This window comes from Pholcus phalangioides, unplaced genomic scaffold (assembly GCF_987345545.1).
Source record: "Pholcus phalangioides strain wild (caught in Gottingen) unplaced genomic scaffold, Ppha-v1.0 ptg000007l_1, whole genome shotgun sequence".
Classification (NCBI taxonomy): Eukaryota; Metazoa; Arthropoda; class Arachnida; order Araneae; family Pholcidae; genus Pholcus; species Pholcus phalangioides.
Window position 1 is genome coordinate 3,958,409 of NW_028301600.1, and position 23,694 is coordinate 3,982,102.

The 23,694-nt window shown below is 37.3% G+C and overlaps 1 protein-coding gene across 7 annotated transcripts in view; it reads left to right on the top strand.

Moving 5' to 3' along the window:
* Ide (Insulin degrading metalloproteinase) overlaps positions 1-23,694 on the top strand; it is a 442,696-nt gene that overhangs the window by 272,869 nt on the left and 146,133 nt on the right. For all 7 annotated transcript variants that reach the window (XM_089232551.1, XM_089232550.1, XM_089232552.1 and 4 more), the window contains 2 exons: positions 3,048-3,158; positions 15,908-16,028. In XM_089232551.1, coding sequence (XP_089088677.1) covers positions 3,048-3,158; positions 15,908-16,028 — 232 coding nt within the window. The remainder of the gene's footprint in view (positions 1-3,047; positions 3,159-15,907; positions 16,029-23,694) is intronic.

The window sequence follows — 23,694 nt, forward strand, 5'->3', positions numbered from 1 at the left end:
GTCAAAAATAAAATCTTTAGCTATGTAACTAGAACCTTAAAGTATTTTTTTAAATCGAACCCAAACTTTCAAGAGCTAAAGTCACATGCTTCTCTTTTTCTTGAATTCCTCACTGTTGAAGAATATCCCTGCTTCATTAAATAAATTCTGAAATATTTTTAAAAGAGCAGTAATAATTAAAAAATCCGGTTAAGAAGAGGAGATAGCAGTCATTCCAAGGATTCATTACTCTGGAGGTGTTTTCCACTTGTCTAAATTAGCCATTTTTGGAAACTTAAAACTACAGAATAACTTGAATTATCATTAAATACAAATGTCAATAACATTATTGTATATCAGTGGTTCTCAACCGGTGACTCAAGGACCCTCGCTGACTGACTCTCAGCGACTCAAGGAAAATAAAATAAATCAGTAAATTTGATAGATAAATAAAAAAAAAGAGTTCTACAGGGGTCCTCCTTAAAAATTATACACAGAAAGGGCTCCTCTAGTCAAACAGGGATCCGCCATAGAAATTATGTACTGAAAAAAAGACTGTCAAAAACGGTTGAGAACTGCTGTTGTATATTAATATCACTTTATACAAGACAACCTGTCATGTATAGCAACATACCTACAGAATGCCTTCATCTGGCTGATGGTTTTAACAGGCAAAATTTCAGGCTCAGGCTTATATTATGAACATCTTGAAAAATCAAGCTACAGCTTATTTTCTGGTTAGGTCTTAGTTTTGGAGTAAAACTATATTTTTTGTTCTGTTTCACTTGAAGGTGTTTGTTACCAATGTTCAATTCAAGGATCCCATATCTTCATATCAGTCCCCCTTTCTTCCTTACTTATGTTTTTAATAATGAAGTACAGAAAGTTTTACCACTACTCAAAAATAAAAATATCCTTATAGACAGTGATATCAGTAATGACACATTAAGCCCATCAAATTCCAGTATAAACTACTTAGACTTCCTGCATGAATATGTTCTCATCTCTAATGAATGATCCTACTAGAAAGCAATCTAATACATCCGTTGTTCACAGGTTCTTTAGAAATTTTATTTTTTCGCCGCCTGGCAGTCGAGTGGTTAGGGAACTAGCTTCTCACTGTGCAGGTCTGGGTTCGAATCCCGGTTCGGGCATGGATGTTTACTAACACTAACAAATTCCCTGGACGGATCGTGCTGATCCCTTGGGAATACGTGAAGATCACATTATTATTATTATTAGTGCGGAAAGTAAAGATGCAGCTCAATTAATCAATAGGCAAACTGATAATTTTCCTATCATACGAAAAGTTACCCTATCGCATAATTCTGAGATACCATCAAAGAAGGAAAATTCATGTTTGAAAATTTTTAATCAGTACTTAACCTCAGTAAATCACCCTAAAAACTTGATTAGTAATAACTTAATGACATATATTAGAACAAATATACACTCTTTTTATTGCAATTTATTGGAATTCAAATCTCACGAAGATTATGATACTATACTTGAACAAATTGATTAAAAAACTTTGGCTCAGTTAAAATTGATGCAAAATTGCTAGAATACACACAAAAATGTGTGGTTCCAACAGAGAATCTGGATTCAAATCCACAATATTACTGACAAAATAACGATTCGGGTAGGCAAGCACTCCACCACTACTCAACCATGTACAACTATCTAATACAATACAAGCAAACCTGTCAGAAAATAGAGAAATAATAATAATTTTTGAAATATTAATCACTTCCCCCCCCCTTTCATGTATATACTTATTTTTGTATTATATTTGTTTGTGGAACTCATTATTGTGGAACTATTATTATTTGTATATTCTTTGCCTTTCTGTATTGCAACGTGCTGTTTGTTTTGTTTTTTTTCCACTCCACTGTAATTGGGCATATGCGTGTTATGTAAGTTTATCAATAAATAAATAAAAAAACTAGAATATAGCATATATGCATACGCTATCTATACGTCATTTAAGGAATTTTATCTTGAAAGAAAAAATTGTAATCATCCCTGAATGATTGAGAATGTTACTATGCTGATCATTCTTGGATGATGGAAGCATGCTGAGGGTTAATGAGCCCATAAATGAAGGTACTTTTCCGGTTTTCCCAACTCTCTCAATGTTGCAATTATTACCTCCATTTTTAAGAAAGGTGATATAAATGGACTAATTATAGATGTATATCTGTTGTCTTTAGTTTTCCAAAATTTTTGAATATATTTCAAAAAACTGCTTGCTTTCATATTTAAATAAAACTGATACTCTAACAACCAGTAAGGGTTTTGCCTAACTCTAACACAGAAAATGCCTTAAAAATATTTAACTAAGTTTATTTTCTACAGTATTGATTAGCAGTAATGAAACAATAGCTATTTTTTAGATATTTCAAGAGCTTTTGACATGATTAATCAGGAAATTCTACTGTTCAATTTTCATTCCCCATAAGATACGATTCGTCAAACTCACTGGACGATAATTGGACACAGCTTCTCTACTACCCTCCTTAAATATCGGAACAACATTAGCAAGTTTCCAATCTCTTGGGACGATACCCTCAGCAACACTACTCCTGTATATCTGTACGACTGGACCCAACAATTCATTAGCACATTCCCTGATGACCCTGGGATAGATATCATCTGGTCCTCGTGCTTTTCTTGCACATACATTTCTTAGAAGATTTAGGACCTCCACGTCTTCTACTTGAATATCGTTGAGGGTTTTATTACCCCATGCAACACCCGTATATTGAATATCATTATCTCCATTAAAAACCGACGTATATATATTTAAATAAAACTGATACTCTAACAACCAGTAAGGGTTTTGCCTAACTCTAACACATAAAATGCCTTAAAAATATTTAACTAAGTTTATTTTCTACAGTATTGATTAGCAGTAATGAAACAATAGCTATTTTTTAGATATTTCAAGAGCTTTTGACATGATTAATCAGGAAATTCTACTGTTCAATTTTCATTCCCCATAAGATATGATTCTGAGTATATGCATAAGTATGGAATCTATAAACGTATTTATTATCTATTTTTAGATGCACATCAAAGGCTATAATGACAAACAGCATGTACTGCTAGAAAAAATTATAGACAAAATGATTGCATTTGAAATTGATCAAAAGCGATTTGATATTCTAAAAGAATCTGTAAGTATTGTTATTTTAAATTTGCAATAGAGTTCAGATAGCTTTATATCCGGTTGTAAATAAATTATCTGTAAAGAAGGAAAAAAATTTCTTGCAAAACACGTTTTTTCTTGCAATTTAAATACAAATACAAGGCCACAACAGGCAAAATGCCCAACAAGGTGGCTGAGAAAAACATGCCCATAACAAATATGGATGTCATGCATTTCTAAAACACAGCAACCCAATTAATATGGATGATTTTTCCACATATGTTGTACCCTTCTTAAAAATCGGAACAACGTTAGCAAGTTTCCAATCTCTTGGGACGATACCCTCAGCAACACTACTCCTGTATATCTGTGCGACTGGCCCCAACAATTCATTAGCACATTCCCTGAGGACCCTGGGATAGATATCATCTGGTCCTGGTGCTTTGCTTGCACATACATTTCTTAGAAGATTTAGGACCTCCACGTCTTCTACTTGAATATCGTTGAGGGTTTTATTACCCCATGCAACACCCGTATATCGAATATCATTATCTCCATTAAAAACTGACGCGAAAAAGTCATTGAAAGCACTACCCATGCCCACATTGCTCTCTACCCTAGAGCCTCCTATTGAGAGGGGCCCAACTGTCCCCTTACATCCATTATTGACGTATCGAAAAATTCATTTTGGGTCAGAGCCAATGTTATCTGCCAACCTAGATTCAACTTCCTTTTTACTATCCCTTATCGCTTTTTTCAACAGTCTTCTTTTATCAGTAAACAATGATACGTCACCTCGTCCACTTTTATACTCTCTGAATGCTCTTTTCTTTTCAAGATAAAGGTTCCGCACGCTATCCGTGAACCATAGAGGGTGCGATGTACGAGCACGCTTTTTTCAAACAAAGGGTATGACGTTGTGCAAAACAGAGGACAGCTTCGTACTAAATTCTTCCCATTGACTTACCACCCCTACTGATTCCAACCGGTCTTTGTAAACTTCCGCTAACCTTCTTCTCAACCTTCTCTTAACCTTCTTTTCTTTCCTTGATTTATTCTATTTCTACATAACTTTTTTTTTTTACCCTTTTTATGCAGGGGGATTCAGAAAAGATGGGCAGAACTTCAAGAGGTGGTAGAACATGCAAAAACTAATTCTTTTTATTATAAAACACATGGTACATTTAAAATAGTGAAGGTGGTTCAAGGTGATTTTTCACGAAGGTCACAAACTTTATTGTGGAGACATCTGAAGAGCATTGTTTGTGTAAAAAACCCCACTGAAGTTGCCAGGGTCCTTGTTACTGGTATTCATATCACTGCTGCAGCTATGAGGATGCAACATATTAAAGCACTCTCGGTCCCTATAAACCACATAATTAATGATTGCAGGCAACAATCTACTTTACATTTGAAAAGAATTTGATGAATTGAATTTATTTCCAAAATACTTTCTGTAGAGAAGTTCTTATATGGAAAGGTCACCTTCCTCACTGAGGATCTGTGTTTCACCCTATTTTCTTTTTCAACCTCTTTGGACCCGTTTTTCTATGTGTAGTAGGAAATATTTCATACATACTAATGATATATTTAGTGATTTTTTGTACACAAAAACATTTTTACTACTTGTGGTTGTGAATGTGCACAGCATAAAAGATGTTAGTGCAGTTTCGCTCAAATAAAAACACAATTTAATGAAAAAAAATTTTTTTTTCAAACATGTCAGACTTGGCAAACAAAGAACGTAGCAACAAATCACAAAAACAAATGAAAAAAAAAAAAGCACTGAACAGAAAATGAGGACAAAAAAATCATACAAATCTTTATAGACAGAAATTAGTACTCTCAGAGAGGTTGACTGATTTTGTGAACCTATATTATCTGTTTGTAATTGAAATGAGACTGACAGAAAATTTGCAGAGAAAAAACATTACTTGTGATGACATATTGCATGTAGGATATTGTAAGCAATTTTAGTGCAGTCTTAAAACCATCATGGGCCCCTGGGAAAATTTATTTTTCTGAGGGCCCTGTTTGTGTGTGTGTGTGTGTGTGGGAGAGAGAGACTGACTAGAGAAATGCCTGTTTACTGATTTACATGCTTACGTTGAAAAATTTGAACCACCGCACTTGAGCCCCTGGGCCATGCCCAATTGGGCCCATGCATTAAGAGGGCACTGAACATCTTTGAAGCAAGTGACATAGAAGTAGAAACATGTGGAGCTATATGTTTAATGACTTCTTGCATGTTAATAAGAGTTTGAGGATTTTTTTTGAACACTGGCGATTTCCAAACCCCAAACAGCAAAAGGTGCATTGATGTTGATTCAGGGGATGGAAGATGACGAACAAATGAAAAATTCTGAGATATAACTGCCCCCTATAAATATTGTGATTACGCAAAAATATTTTTTATTTTTTAAATATTTGACGCATCTGTCAATATGAGAAGTGTCCTGCTTTGCATGCACACAATGTTGTATACAACATTTCTCTGCTGTAATTATTTTTGACTGAAAAGAAGTGAAATAAGTCATTAAACATGTAGTTCTGCGTATTCCTATTTTTATGTTGCCCATTCTCATTGTTCATCCTTTTCTATGACCAAGAATCACTACTGATTGATTTCCTTGGTCATTGAAAAGATCACCAAGCTGAAGCTGACAATGATCTTGGCATTCAGTTTACTCATGCTGCTTGTTATCAGGAACTATTCTGTCATAGTGTGTAATGTCATGCTGATGTGGTCATATCTCCGGATACAGGCTCCTTGAATGGCAGGGAATCTGCTGGATTACGTAGGGAATCCACTACTTCCAGAGAAGAAGCAGGAAATGCAACAGCAAACACATTCTAAATATCTACAGGTACTAAACCCAGAATCAATTCTGGAAATAAATTTAAAAATAAATAGTTCAAGACTGAATATCCAAGAAAAGCCCTACAGAGAGCACTGAAATATCCCACAATTAAAAATGTGTCACTAATTGATGACACATCAATTGCTGACTTGGAACTTGACAATCCTCCAGGATCTGGTACTATCTGGTACTACTCACCGCAAGATTGACTGGAATAAACTCAAGGACCTTGAACTGTCTACTTCTATTTGAAACTTTGTCATTTATGGCCAACATAATTCAGTGGAATATTCCTAGCCTTAGATCCAATTATGAAGACCTCAAGGATTTGATCAATCGATATCATCCTGTATGCGTGGCACTCCAGGAAACTTTTACAAAGCCCTTGGAGACATGGAACATCAGGTGGCATTCCCTGTTTCGTATTGATTACGATGATGGGAGTAGAGCTTGCCACGGTGTTGCTCTGCTGGTTCCACATAATGTGTTGTCATGCATTTTAATGCTGCGCATGAACCTGCAAGCCATCACAGTAGAAATCTCTACAGGCTTAAGAATTACCATTTGTTCCATTTATTTGCCACCAAATGACACCATCTTACAGAGAGATCTTGAAGATCTGATTGATCAATTATACCTCCACCATTTTTTCTTCTAGGAGACTTCAATGCATAGAATATGATTTGGGGTTATAACAGCAACATCCCTTGTGGGGAAATGGTCAAATGACTGTTAGACATCATGGACCTCGCCATCATGAATGATGGTAGTTTCATGAATGTAATCTTACAGTTAAAGCACAAAAGAAAGTGTGGAGTAGGTTCCGGCGGTATCCTACCCATAACAATAAGTTGACATTTCTAAAAGCAAAGGCGACAACAAGAAGAACCATGCACAAGGCTCAACGAGAGTCCTGGCAAAAGTTTACAACAGGAATAAATTCATCCATTTCATTCAAAATCATTTTGAACTGGATCCAAAAAATCAATGGTCATTATCAGTCTCATCCCATCACCATTTTAAATACTGATAGCACTATCATCAGCGATGTGAGGGATATTGTGGACACCATCCCCGCCCATTTCGCCACTGCCTCCAGTGATGCAAATTATCCCCCATTGTATCATCCCATTAAATCATCAGCCGAACACACACAGTACACCTTCCGGCCTTTTACACCGGAGGGGTACAATTCATTGTTCACCCTTCATGAACTTACGACAGCCTTACAGTGAAGTCCTGACTCAGCTGTAGGGCCAGATGCCATTCATTATTCGATGATTCTGCATCTCATTACCTCACATTTACTGATATTATTTATCCGGATCCAGGGCTGGTCTTAGAATTAGTGGCGCCCGGTGCAAAAACAGTAGTCAGCCCCCCCCCCCATGCTGAAATCCCGAGTGATGTGTCAGAGGAGGCAATTTTTGCTAGTCATTACTGTCCCGTAATATACAGGATAGATTCATCCTACCATATTATCAGACTCTAGGCGTGGTGATCGTCCCCATCACCCTCCCCCCACCTCTTGGTTGCATATTAAGGGACAAAGAAGTAGGAAAAGCTTCCTCTAGAATGGGATAACTGCTATTTAACTAGTAAACAAGAATACAACTTGTTTGATTTAATTACGAGATTTAAAAACATTAAAAAAGCAAAACATCACACATTCATGCAGAATATTCATCACAAAAGATCTATCTTCATCATACTTATTTTAATTGAATTTTATGGTAAAATTCATGGTGTAGTGCACGCATCACGTACGGGCAAAGCTGATAATAAAAAAGTGGTTAAATTAAAGTGAAATTACGTATGATTTCTTTCATATTTTATAAGACTCATGAACTTCATTTGAAATTATCCCTTTCAGACCCAGTAATAAGAAACAGAAGGGGCAGACAAACACCAGCTAAAGCACCAGCCTTGCAACTTGGGCAGGCCCGTAACTATTCTGAGGCAACTTGGGCGGTGCCCTGAGCGGAATGGGAGGGGAACGCTCTTGTAACTCCTCCTTTTTCTGAGCATAACTATTTCAAGAAAAGACTGCTCCCGAGAAAGCACGCTACAGCCCTGGGAAGGGGCAGGGCCGTCTTAACCGCATCATGAACCCCTCCCCCCCCCCCCCCACGGGCCAAGTGGATTTTCTGAGGCCCTACCTAGTAAATTCTAGAAAATTTTAACTAGATCTCATTTTCGTGAGGCCCCTCTACTCTTGAGGCTTCCGGGTGGGCACCATGCATTAAGACGGCACTGGGAAGGGGTTGTTTTTTCACTCTGTAGATTTTTTTTTAACCTCAGGGACTTCGGCTTCAATTTCAACGATAACGCACAATTCTTGAAGTTTGAGCTGAATGTCCCTGATGTTATAAAAAAAAATCTAAAGTGAAAAGAAGCAAGCCGCACGTTTGTGCATACAGGGTCTAAAAGGATTATGCATAATCACCGATAAAAGTGATAAATGCTGCAAAATTTATCAAACTTACCGTGACGATTGGTGTTTGTGAGACTTGTACAGAGCGAACTATTGTCAAAAAGGAGTTCGGTCGATGGTTCTATTATTTTGAATTCGCTCAGTTAATCTAACTTCCAACTGTTCTTCCTACATCTTTTAATAGCAACAAAAGACCACTCACAAACACACACACATAATCTACTCTTTGAAAATCTCGCATTTCTCTCTTTCAGATGTTATTTTTCTATTTCCTAAGAACTTTTAGTTCCAGAACTTCTTTTTTTCTTGTTTCGCGGTGCCAATCCAAATGTTTTCCAATATGTTTCCCAAATGTTTTCCACTGTGCCTCAAATCGTAATTAATATATAAGCTTACCTTACAGTTACAGGCAGCTAGATTAAGTTCACACTATGATTCGTATTCCCAAATAATGCAGAACGTAGTGGAAAAATTTCATGTTTTAATAAACTGGCGCACTATTTAATTAATAGATCTATTTGGTGAGACATATCATCGCTCTTACACCTACTACCTTACCAAGGTGCAAAACAATGCTGTAAAGCATATCTTAGGGACAACGATACCAATGGAATAAAGCAATACATATTTTGCACCTCAAACTTTTTCCTTAGTTTCAAAAACAGAATTGGGGGGGGGGGGGTCATGATTGTGGAATATGGTTTGCAAAGCTTTTTAGAAAAATCCAATTGAATTTCCCACATATGTTCCTCATTAGTTTCTTGAAAGTCCTGTTGTGGCCACACCTTACTAAGGCCTTCTAGACAGAGATACTGTCTAGGAGCCAAGCGTCCTATGAGGCTCGAGCCTCATAGGAGGCTTTACTGTTACTCATCGGATATCTGGAACAAGATCCATGAAACTCTGAAAAGATGTTCAGTTGTGTATGTACGGTTTGTTACAATTTTCGACACACACGTACACGTTGCACTCAGGGGCGGGTCGAGACAAAATCTGTACCCGAGCGGGACCTATTTTTGGGCCCCCTGACCTCCCCAATTAGAAAAAAAAACCTTTTATTTCAATCACTTCGTTTTGATGTGTTCAAAGGAACAGCGATATTTTATGTCATAACACATCATGTCAAATGTTTTTTTGCCCTTTTACCTTGGCACTCCTTCTAGAGTGAGCAGAAATCATTTTCCAAATTTTTCGCCCTTTTACTTCGGACTTCACGCCCCTCCTAGAGAGGGCACAAATAAGTTTTCCTATTAATTATTTTGTGTTTCTACTTTGGATATGACTCCCCTCCTAAAGTGAACAGAAATCATTTTCTGTAATTTCTTTCACCCTTTTACGCCAGATTTGGTGCTCCTACTAGAGGGGGCAGAAATCATTTTTCCTAACTTTTTTTTGCCCTGTCTGCCTCAGACTTGGCGCCCCTCTTACAGCAGGCACAAATAATTTTTCCTAATTTTTTTTGCCCTTTCACTTCGGATTACACGCCCTTCTAGAGCATACCCAATTGTAATACTCCTCACAACACAGGAAAACACTTTGGCTCTCGTTAGTAGAAAAATTGGGTGACCAACAGTGATTCCTCCATTATTTTTATTTTTTACTGGACTACCAAAGAGGAAAGAAATTGTGTCTCCCCCAAAATCTCCTGCAGAGGTAAACGAAAAGAACTCGAGAGACGGAGAAAGAGCGTGTATTTTTATCTGACCAAAATCGCTATGTACTGTACATACATAGGTGCATTGCCAATCGATTGTTTTCTTTTTCGAAAAATAACCGTATATTATATACAACACACACACCTCCAATTTTTTTCTTATCTCTGTCATTTTTCATGTATATTTTATCATTATTTTTTTTCAAATAAGTACATTAAAGATATTTTTCTAGTAATGTATATTTAACATGTTTCAGCGCCCCTTCTCATTTCGCGCCGGTGCAACTGCACCGGTCGCACTGCCCTAAGACCGCCCCTGTCTGGATCTGGGTCAGTCATTCATTTCCTGATGTTTGGCAAGCAGCCATAGTTCTTGCATTCCTGAAACCTGGCAAAAATACTCAACAACCCAACAGCTATAGACCTATCACATTGACCAGCGTAAACTTATAGAACGCATGGTCAACTATCACCTTATGCACTACCTTGAGGTTAATAACATTTTATCTAAACATCAAAGCGGCTTTAGACGGTTCAGGTTCACAGTATGTCACTTGTTACGCCTTGAGAGTTCACTCAGACAAGCATTTGTAAAAAAGGGAGCACATGATAGCAATATTTTTTGATATAGAAAAGGCCTACAACCGTACTTGGAGGCACAGAATCTTTTCTGACCTTTATATTTGCAGCTTGGGAGGCAACTTGCCCTTTTTATAAAGAACTTTCTGGCTAGCTGCATATTCCAGGTACGGATCGGAAACACATTTTATCAGGTCTCCAAATTTAGGAACAAGGTGTACCTCAAGGTAGCATTTTAAGTGTTACATGTTTATTTTAAGACTCAATGGGTGTAGAGTCAACTCAAGTTGTCTGTCACTAGCACACTTTGCGTGGATGATCTGCTAAAATAGTATCAATCAGTGAGTATGAGGTCAGCTGAAAGAATTACAAACTACACTCAACAAGATCAGAGAGTAGGCACATAATAACAACTTCTCATTCTCCACTGACAAGACTGTCGCTATGCACTTTTGTTGCCGTTGAAACCTACACGATGATCCAGAGATGTTCCTAAACAATAGTCAAATACCAATTGTAGAAAACACTAAATTCCTCGGTCTTACATTTGACAAAAAACTTAATTTCAAACCTCATATTACACAGTTAAGAGCTCGTTGCATGAAGACGATGAACCTCTTGAAGGTCATCTCATCTACATGGGGAGCAGACTGTAAGTCACTCCTGCACATATATAAAGTTCTAGTAAGAGATCAAAGTTTGACTACTGTTCCATTGTATAGGCGTCAGCACCTCAGAGCTATCTGAGTGTGCTCGACCCAGTCCACCATCTTGCTCTTCGGATTTATTCTGGAGCTTTCCTGGCCTTTCCTATGGAGAACCTGTACGTTGAATGCAATGAGCCATCACTGGCATTAAGACGCCAGCAACTTTCCTTGAGATATTACATTAAAATGAAGTCTTTACCAGATCATCTACTTCATTGTGTCATTTTCAATCCCTCATTTCTTTTTGCTGCTTACCCTTCATGTCTTCCATTTTTTGGGTTCCATATGAGAACCCTTGTGGAAGAGTTACAAATAGACATCAGTCGCGGGGCACTAGTTGCCTAACAACTGGCACTGTGGGAACAGTCTCCACAAGATGCCTCTCTATCAGTATCATTATAGCCTAGGGCCACCACAGCAGATGTCATATATTGTCAGATATTCTTCAGGCATAGGGGTAAGTACAACAGGTATTTCCCCATATATACTGACAGCTCTAAGATCCCTTTCCATGTCGGTTGTGTCTGTGAAGAGACATCTTTCAGGTTACCAGACACATTCTTTATTTATTTGGCTGAACTGTACGTAATCCTTCAGGCTCTACGTCATATACGATGCAAATGCCACCAACAATGTATCATCTAATTAACTCTCTAAGCACATTACAAGCACTATGTTCCTTCACTTTCATCCCTTTATTCATGCCGTTTTCCATGAATTGCATCACCTCATCCATCACGGTATCACAGTAAAATTTTACTGGGTACGGGTCATGTAAGAATACTGGGCAATGAGAAAGCAGACACTGCAGCTTGAACAACAAGTAACATTGACAATAGCCTTTTGGTATCTGCCAGTGACCACTTCTCAATCTTCTGAGAAGTGATGCATCGCCGCTGGTAGGGTCATTGGAATAACAAAATAAATAATAAGCTACATGCCAGTAAGTCCACACTTGGCCGTTAGTGTTCGAGCTGCAGGACTAACTGAAAGGAGGAAGCTCTGCTTGCCCAGTTGCGCATAGGACACAGTCACTCCACACAATCATATCTATTATTACAAGAGAATCAACCAGTGTCCACATTGTGAAAGTCCATTGACATTGCTCATGCTTTTACTATTTTTCATTTTATGACCGCTTTTGGTAATAGTCATCTTTCATTTCATGACATTTTGAATGACCATTGAGATTCATCTGACATTTTTGAATTCATCAAAGACATTGCTTTTTATAACAAATTATAGTTGTTCGCAATCTATGCCATTGTTTTGTGTTTCATTTAACATTGTTTTTTTATCATGCTTAGTTTTACTTTCTTGGCATGACAAAAATAAGTTTTACCTTTTTTAATTGGTCATTTGTTTATGTGCAGATTGACATAATTGGTCCTTGTGCCAATAAACCCCAATCCAATCCAATCTCATCCACGAACCCAATTCACCCTCTAAACTGTTGTTGTTCGTGGAGATTGCTTCTTCTACGATAAGTGACTCTGTTATACCCTAGTCCTCTAAAACCCTATCTCCCGTAACGCTTCAACCTCAAGTTTCAACCTTGCCCTATCCAAACACCCCTTACACTTGAAACTATCAGCTACTATCCCCCTAGACCAGGGAACCTCCTGTTGCAAGCTCTACACACCACTAATTGAGGTCGAGGCATATTAAAACTATTGTAGAAAACTAGATAATAACTTTTAAGAAAAAAATAGAGGAATGAGAAGCGTTAACAAGAAATTAAAATAATGTAAAATACATTACAATGCAAAATATATGTAAAAGATTATATGAAAAATTAAGTAAAACAAAATGCTGAACACAAAATCTCAAAGAAGAAATATATAAGATACACAAAGAATACAACACACCCCTTAAAAATTATTAAGATGCAAGTACATTTTATACTTATTAATATTAGCTAACTATCTATTCACTAACACTAAAACAATAAGGCCCAAATGAAAAACAAAACAAAAATTACTGAGAATACCTTTGAAAAAGTATACACTGTTCACTAACACTAACACTCAAAAAACAAATGAAATTATATCAAAGAAGCGAGAAAACACCAAAATGGCATGAAACAAAGAACCAGATATTCCCTCCAGTACGAGCATGTGGGCAAAGAAATTGATTATCAAAGAAACAACAGTCACAAACCTTGCGAAAGTACAATAAAAATGAAATGAGAGCGAAAAAAAAATTTAAGTTGATCGAAAATGCACAATGAAAATTAGAAAAGTTTAGAGCAATAAATAAAAACACTTATCTAGCAAATCCAACTATGTGTAGTTCTTCTAAAAATCTGGTAACAAAATCAAAGTAAAGAGAATAATTAAACACACAGTCTAGAAAAATAAAGAAAACACTAGTTTGACCCAAAAAATAAATACACATGCTAAATAAAACTCACGCGAACGGAAAAAAAAAATGCAAAGAAAAATGAAGAAAACAAAGAAAAAAAAATTAAAAAAAAATCATTAAAATGCTCATCCTTTGTGTAGGAAAAGTTGGGGGGGGGGAGAAAACGTTGCATCTGATTGAAAACATGAAAAAATTGTGAAAAAAATGGGGTTTTTTTTCAAGAAATGTCTGCAATGAAAAAAAAGAACACGGTAGCCCAGGTCAATAAGATACTCACCTGAAGTACCAAAGGATGTTTAGAGGTGTCACAAGTTTGATATCCGTTCGTCCTTGTCAGAATCTTTCCTAATGCAGGGGTACAACAGAAACGGTGACGTGACCACAGAAAAAGATTGCTACCGCAGGGAATCTGCACCAGCCTCTCAGTGAGTATAAAAAAGGCTGCTGTTCAGAATTGCCAATAAATTGTAGGTCCTGGGCTAATTAACCCTTGTGTGCAGAAAATGACCATGGTGCAACAAATATAATCAAATAAAAGAAACTGATAAAAATATTTTTTGGCAGGAATATGCTTACAGCTCCTTCCACACATTAGCGAGGAATCATAAAACAAATTGAGAGTGATTCAATGGTGTGGATTTGTATAAAGAACAAACATGCATATACATACATACTTTCACATTTATATATAAGATAACACTTCAGCTTTTTTTGAGTACTAGAGGCTAATGCTGCTTTGTAAGCTCCAGTTGTGGAATCAACTCTGCATAGAAAATTAAGAAAATTAAAATTCACAATGTGAATTTTTGATGTGAACCATTGATGTTAGTATAACATTTATTAAATTTATTATATTTTATTTTTGCCTTTTACAATGTGTTTTACTTGCATGTGATCCACAACATGCATTCTCAGAATTTTATTTATATATATATATATATATATATATATATTTATTTATTTATTATTATTATTTTTTTCATAATATTGCAAGTCTATATATGCAGCATGTATATATTCTGCCAGCATGTCTATGAGCAGCATACTACATTCTGATATGTAGTGTGATTTGGTTATTCAAACTGGCTAGATTAATTGTATTTCCTGTGTGCATAAAGCATTTTAACTTACCTCAAAAACTGACGTTCTTGAAATGCAGGAGCAGAAGCAAGAGCATGAGTGGTAGCATACTCAGCTATCATTGTGTTGTCTAGCATCAGGTTGATCCCAAAGAGATTAGCATAATAAATATTTTTCTCTCGAGCCTGAGGTGGCCACTGTTAGATGACACTCTTACAAAATATCACAACTAAGTCCCCTCCATGTGTAAAAAGACAAGTACAATATGACATGTGAATATGTCTCACTCCACCCACAGTTGAAAAGGGTAAAAACATTCTAATACAGCACATGAGTTTCTATACTCTTGAAGGTTACTTTCTCTAAAAAAAAAGAATTTTGACCGAATTTAAAAGTAGAGAAAATTGCCCTATGGTTATTGATATTTATTCCATTCCAGGGTCCTTAGGAACTGTTGGGAGTATGCCTGTAGATTGTGACAGACCACACGCATAGCTTTTATGAGCACTCATTTTGCAACCCATGCTTTAAGCAAAGCTTGTTGCTATTAAAATTATTTGATTTCCGGCTAATAGTACACGGCAAAATTTCATGAGATGACCATAGCAAAAACACTATAATTTTTATGGGCAATGTATTGTGTAGAGAGATGCTGATGGCTTTTTTCTCAGCCAGAGATATCAAGGAAACAGTTATTTTCCGGATATTATGCTGAGGTGAGCTCGGAAAGAAAAGTCATCACGTCTCCGCCGGGACTCTAACCCAGGCCCTCTTGCAGCATGCTTGCCCGGTATGCAAGAGGGCCTGGGTTCGAGTCACGGCGGAGACATGATGACTTTTCTTTCCGAGCTCACCTAAGCATAATATCCGGAAAATAACTGTTTCCTTTGTGTGTTTTTTATGGGCAGAAAATTGGTTTTTTTTTGGTTGCTTTATTTTAGATATATTTCACATCCATATTTTTATTGGCATTTTTTGTTGTTATTGTAATTCCTTCTAACAGCCACCTCTTTAGGCATTTAGCCTGTTATGGCCCTTGAAGTTATATGTGTATTTGCAATGTGTGTTATTCAAATTAATTATTTGATTATTTTACAGTATATTAGAGCTTTAAAAAATTTCAAAGCTGAACAACCGCATCAACATGCCCTGTATTACACATCGCTTCTACTTGCAGAACGTGTGTGGTCAAATGAAGAGCTTTTAGACTGTGTGAATGGTATAAGATTCCTTTTCATCATAAAGCTTTTGAATTATGGTTTAATAGTATGTATGTACAACACTCAAATACTTTATTTTCTCATTTGAAACAGGTATCTGATCAAGTTCTTATTCCTAGTTGCTTATAGTGAAAAATATGTTAATATATAAAAATCTAATGCCACTTATAAACTTATAAGAGATGTTGAATTTATGAAAATGATTTACAAATACAGGCAAAATGACCAACGAGGTGACTGAGAAAACGATGCCTATAACAAATATGGATGTCATATATTTCGAAAATACAGCTACCCAATTAAAAATGCAATTATAAAAACTAAAAACTCTATATACATGATAAAATATTATATAATGCCCACATGAAAAATATTTATGGTTGTCTTATTATAAGTATGGATAGCTTCTTGATTTATCCCAACATGTTTATCACATTTATTTTAAAATGTGTTAATTGTGTTTGAATTTACTACCCCGGGGGTAAGCTATTCCATTTATTCACAATCCTATTAGAGAAAAATTTCTTGCCACACACCACAACCTGGAATTACCTTACCAAACAATACTGGTGTCCCCTTGTCAAAACAGTCAATTGATGGCATATTAATAATTAATGGTCCATCCCATTGAAAATTTTGATCACTTTGATCAAAATTCACCTGCATTCATCCGATGCAAACATATTCAAAAAATGAAGTCTCTCTTCATAACTCAAGCCCAGTGTGCGAATAAGGACACCCGTAGCTCTTCTCTGCACCCCTTCAACCAAATTTATAATTTGGAAGATTTTGTATTTCTTTCTTCCAGAGTTTTGGTCAGGGAAAGTCAGGTAAATGATCAAGTAGATTTTGCCGGGAACCCTGTTTTTTTTTAACATTCTCATATACAGGGTGAATCCGACCTATTCTGTCAAACCAAACAGAGTGATAGACGAGCCTAAGTGGATTATGAAACACCCCACCAACCCTGTCCTATCTCAAACCATTTTTGAGTTAAGGTGGATAATCAATTACGATAAAAAATCAATTAAATAATCTAATATGTGTCAAGTCAGAAAAAAACAAACTTGAATTTGTGAAATTTCTGAGAAAACTACATGCAAACTAAGTCCATATTTAGAAAAAACCGAAAAAATTCTATAAGGTGACACCAATTTCATTGAAATATCTGGAATGCTAGAGAGAGTCAAGTTTGCTGTCTGTCTCTTGAGCTTCTGTGATCTTGGAATAGTCTATTGATCGAGAGCATGCAATGGCATATATTCTAGAAAGAGCATCAGAGGCTTGGTTCTGTACCCCTGATACATATCATATGTCTGTGGTATGTTGTCTGATGAAGTCAAGATGTCGTGTTTGTCTGGGAGATGTCTTGTGAGTCTTCTGACAAAATGCAAACGTATGGGGGCATATGATTGGTGTAGAGCAGCGTTTCCCAACCTTTTGAAGTTCGCGGAACCCTCGGGAATAACATTAAAAACTTCGGTCACTCTTCCTTGAATACAGAATACAGTTTGCTACAACAAAAATCACAGAGTAAAAATACATCAATAAAGTTTTGTTCGATTAATCATTAATATGAAACTTGTGATTGATGCTTAGAACACAGATACTTGAAATCGGGCCTTACAGTTGGCAACAAAACACATGAATTGCCCTCAATGTCTTGCAGTCTGTTTCTTGACAGATGGCAGCACTACACGTAACAAGCATCACACAGAAACAAACTTCACGTCATATTCACAACATATACACGCACATTCCGGCATTTACCAATTTCATTAGAGTTTCCGTAGAGGAATGTGTACAAGCTGCATGTATGCTTGAGTAGTAGTAGTAGTGTTTTCTTGCTTTTTATTTCATTGCCACCATAGCAGAGAATGCTTGCTCGCATAGATATGAGAAGGAAAAGGGCAAAAGTGTGTTAATTGCTTACTTATCACATTAGGCTACTCCTCTCTCAATCTAAGCCAAAAAGTGGCGACCAACGCCTCATTCTTGTTGAACTTACCTTTGAATGTGGATTCGGCGCAAAGATTGATAAATTTGGTCGTTCACAAGCAGTGAAATTTAGTTCCCTCTATCAGGGCTGCAACTAGGGGGGAGCAGGTGGGTCTCATGCCCCGGGCACTGGATCAGAGGGGGCGCAAATTGTATTCTCAAACCTCTCTTTCAACATTACAAGGGGGCGCCGAAATGGGCACTTGCCCCGGGTGACCAAGCATCTAGTTGCGGCCCTGTCCTCTACACTGTCTGCAAAATCAAATGGTGGGACAACGCTATCAAGATTCTCAGTGGAAAGAGACAGAAAGTATATTTACTGCATCTTGCAATCTTGATAAGGTTGACAAATGAGGTCTTTCGGCTTATCCGAAGGTGATGTCACTCTCCGCTATTACTATGAAGGTATGCAGAAATAGAATAATGAATATTTAAGCTGGGGAAACACCACAGCACCATCGGATGGGCCACACTACATATCCATAGACACCTGGCATAAAGGTCTGAAATTGTCATTATATATTCAGCAGGGTTTAAGCTGGATAAAAAATTCCTTTCGCAAAAAAGCAAAAATGGGGGAGAAGCTTTAGCAAAATGCTACAAAGTTAATGTAATGATTGATGGTTGGATTTCTACTTGTTTCGTACCTCCTGTATGCATTTTTGCGAAAGTGGCTATTACTACTTTGACATTTTGCAAAAAATGCAACCATAGCTTAAACCCTGATATTCAGTTAAATACATTAATATTTACCTTTTGTTTTGTTGGCAATTGGCAATAATGGGCACGTATTGATTATTGGCACCAATCATATTGTTGCCATCCTGAAATAGGGATATTGTTTGAATGTTATAATACTGTAGAAATATGTAAATGACTTTGATGATGTCTTTGATCATTGTTGTATATATACCGCTCGTGACTGAAGCTGCTCTCACATTCTTGTATTTACTTCAGTTTCTGCACTTGGCCGTTCGCCAGGAAATTAATCTAATATGTCTTGATACTCAATAGTTTGTGCTGTGAGGCACATCCAGATGTTTTAATTATGAACTAAAATCATGTTTAAGCTTGTTGCAAAGATACAATCATGGTCCAGTGATGATGATGCAATGGTTGTAATCCAGTAATGATGATGTAGTGATCGTAGTCCAGTGATAATGATGTGGCAATCATGGTCTGGCAATGATGCTGCGATCGTGGTCCAGCGATGATATGCCAATCGAGACCTAATGTAGTGTATTTTAGCTACAGGCCCTTGATTCAAGGATCCAAGTTAATTCAACAGGCAAAATTGAGAGAAACCAGGAAAGTTCCAAGTTAAAACATTCAATGTTGCAACATATTTCAACAAGTTACATTTTGGAATTCAATTATTAAACATGTTAGTTCAAATTCGGCAAAAATATTCCACTTCACAAAATAACTTGAAAGGTCTCACCCAATACAGCCAAGAACATCCTCTAATTTCAGCGAGACATCATAGAAGAACTCACAAGTCCTATGACAAGAACAGAGTATCCAACCTTCAAGCAAGGTGAGTGATGTTGACCAGTTGGGAAAGTTCACCTCAGAAACACCATTGAAGATGGAGCACTTTTCCGAAGTTGCACATTACATATTGTTAGAACGCGATGGATTACATCCACTGACAAAATATGTGGACGACCATCAACACAACACTGTAGACTAAGATATTATGTAACTGCAGGTAGATGTCACATTTTATGGATCACCCGATCCTTTCAGGAACCATTTTCTACCTGAACTAGAATGCACAATAAAATAATATTATATTGACTAGAAAAACATATTTTTAACAACTACCTGGGTCAGCCGGAGTTCCCTAGCACAGTGGTCGACAAACTAATTAGTCAACAGAACCAAATACCAACAGTACAACGATTGGAATTTCTTTTGAGAGTCAAATTTTTCAAACTTAAACTATATAGGTAGGTACATTTTTTTATTAACTTAATTAAGGTACTCCCCTCAGCTAGCCTTTGCTAAAAACGGCCTCGATCTGATTGAAGTACGTTTGCTGAGGCCAACCCCTTCCAACTCTCTCATCCACCCTTGTCTTGTATACTACTTCTTTCGTCTATCTCCTTTCGTTCATCCTCTCTGTATGTACAAACCTATATCAACACCTTTTTCATTCCTCGACACATCTTCTTTCACTCCACAACGTTCCCTAAAATTAACTTAATAAACTTTACTTAAAGTTAATTAAGTTATTATTTTACTTGTTGTCTTACGGATATCTGGCTCCCTTCTCTGAGAAATGTGCGGAAGACGGGTTCACTGTAAGCTCGTCCAACGAGATGTTAGCTAGAGGACGTCGTCAATGAAAGCCCAGGGTGGGCCATCTTGTGGGGCAGAGGTCCCAGGAGCATCGTCTTCTGGTGGTCGCCCTGGTGGATTGCTTCAGTAGTGTTGACCGATGTTGGATGGAGAGAGGAGATCTCGGAAGAGCCGTCATGAGAGGTGGTGGCCCAGGAGCACCGTCTCCTATGATCTGGCAGGGTAGAGATTGACGTTCCTTAGTATGGAAAAGATTGCATGTCCCCCCCCCCCCCCATGTTCTTAGAGGAGACTTGTCTTTTGCGTCTATCTACCCAGAGTACCTAAAAAGTCTCGTTTTCGACAAATTTTTCTTGAACTTACCAGTTGCGATCCAAAATCCAGTTTTCATTGGTCGCGGAAGTGTCACGTGACAACAGCGTCAGGCTTTCACTTTTTTTTCGGCAAAAACCCATGAAAAAGAAGACTCACTTGGGAGAGGAGGGGAAGGGAGCGAGAACAAAATGGCCAAAATGCGTGTCTAAACATGATTTTGCAAAAATCTGGAATTTTTGTGCGCCCACATGTGGTATTTTGTGGAAGAGCCACACTCAAGGGGCCAAAGAGCCACATGTGACTTGCGAGCCGCGGTTTACCGACCCCTGTCCTAGCACAAGAAGATTACGCATTATGACATTAGTAGCATCACAACAACCACAACAACTAGTTGTTAGTAAGGGTTATCAACCCATCAGCCGCACTGAGTGAAGCAAGTAAACTGAACGAAGTGAGAAAAATGAATGCCAATCTTCAAGTTTATCCAGGGCTACTTATACTCCCGGAGAACCAGCTAGTTCTCGCCACACCTGATGAACTTTTTATCTCCTGCACATCAGGAAAACTATGATATCAATCCGTTAATTTGCATATTGCCACGTAATAACAATTATTTCAGGTACTCTGTATTTTGAGATGGCAACAGCTTGAAAAACACGGAGGAAGCCGGCCAGACTTCCCCATGCTATCTGTAGGTCTATTGTGGATGAGACCAAGACAATGGATTATACGGAACCAGCAGAAGTCTGTGGCCCTCCGCTAAACAGACAAAGTATTTAAATATAATTACTTTCATACATATAATTGTTCAATATAAAATAATGAATCATCAATCCATAATGACACGACCGGGACCTCACCCTGTTACATTACCTGATTACTAGTTAGTTAATCAACTCGGGGGGGGGGGGTTATCGCGGGTGACAAGACACATTGGTAATAACGTAACATGAGGCCCAAGGGGCTATACGTTACACTAACAATGTCACAACTGTTGAACTGTACAACATCCAATCGTCCTGTGGCTATATTTGGAGGGTTTGTCGATTTCACTGTCTGAAATCCTGACTTCTGAAAAAACCATCTAGTGTATTTGACAGGCTTGTGAAGTAGAGATGTATGTTTCTGGAATTCAGTGAGATACTTTGAAATTATTCATTAACTCTGTTCAACTGATCTCTGAGACTGACCTTAAACTGTTATGATTTCTGAAACTTATATTAAGCTAGAAAATCTGTGTTGATTTAAATCAGTGTTTCCTAACTGGTGTGCCCTGGCATCCTAGGGTGCTGCAATATTAGCTAAGGTGTGCCGAGAAATATTATGGAGATTAAGGTTCTGGGGGGAAACTATGTTGTAAACCAGTGTTTCCCAACCTGTGTGCCGCGTGATATTATGGAGATAAATCAAAAAAATATTACATTGCACTTAAGGTCTAAAAATAAATAAAGTCGAATAAATTACTCTCATACATGACAGACTTATTGGATAAGTCGCCATCTATCGCTACAGTTTCAGCAATGTGAGCTTTTGCCTGAGTCTGGTTGTCCATGTACGGCCCCGTTTACAGCACACGAGCTCTACGGAAAAGTGATTCGTTGGCTTTGTAGTCTAGTGTGCTCACCCGGCAAGTGAGAGGACGTAGGTTCAATTTCCTTCAAAGACAGTTGAATTTTCTTTCTTTGATTTATTTTCACATCAGCCAGTTGTCGAAACTTTGCAATAATAGCGGAGGGTGATATAATCTTCGGATAAGTTGAAAGACTTCATTTTTCAACACTTATCAAGATAGCAAGATGCAATAGATATATATACATTCCATCTCTTTCCACTGAGAATCTCGACTGGGTTGTCTCACCATTTGATTTTGCAGAACAGTGCGGAGAAAATAGATTTCACTGCCTGCCGAATCAGATGTATTTATTGATGTTTGCACTGATTCCACACTCAAAGGTAAGTTCATCAAGAGTGAGCCATCGGTGATGGTTTTTGGCTTGGATTGAGAGGAGTATCTTAATCTAATGAAGAAAGCAATTACTGCACTTTCACCCTTTTCAACATCATATCATTATATGCAAGCAACCCTTTTCTGATTACGGAGACAATAGTTGTTACATTTCTCATCATACAAAGCAATAAATACACTGCAACGCCTTGAGGATGATATGGGTGTTCCATTGCCAACTGTAAGGCCTGATATCAAGTGTCTGTGCCCTAAGCATCAATCAAAAGTTTCACATTAATGATTTAATTGAACAAAACTCTATTGATGTATTTTAACTCAGTGATTTTTGTTGTAGTAAACTCTGTACTCAAGAAAGGGTGCCCCAAATTTTGACATTATTTCCAAGGGTGCCGCAAACTTCAAAAGGTTGGTAAACACTGATTTAAATGAATATGTGTAATAGAAAAACCTATTTTGTTTTCTGCAAACCTGGGATATCAAAACATAGAATACAGGAATGTACCGGTACGGTACATTTAATGGGAGCTCGATTTGAACCTGGGTCCTCTCATTTTTGATCACTTGAAGTTTATGCTGGAGTGAGAGCCATTCACCAGTCTCTATCTACAAGACTTATTAGAGACGTTTTAGGATTTCATTAAAAACATTCTCATCCAGACCAGCAGCTTTGTTATTAAAACAGTAAAGCTGTTAGTTAACCATAGGTGAGTTAATGACAGGAGTTGAGAATGAAATGAAGAAATGAATGTGATTAGTGAGAACAAGAGAAGTTTATTTATACACCTCAAGCCAATCTTTTTCTGGGACCAACCCATCTGGCGGAAATATTTTATCTCTGGACAAAAACTCTGACATCACAACAACATTATTTACATAAACAACAGTTTCGAAAAATATTTTGGAATAGCAACAAAGCATAATTGGGTGAGCCCGCCAGGCCCTCTGATCACGTTAATTAAGATTATATATGATGAAAAAAAGAATGTAAAAGAAACAACCATTCCGGCAGAATTCTGCAGCCAACTGCCAAAAGCAAGTGAGCTTATTCCATACTGGATTTACCATTATGGAAAAGAGTTGAT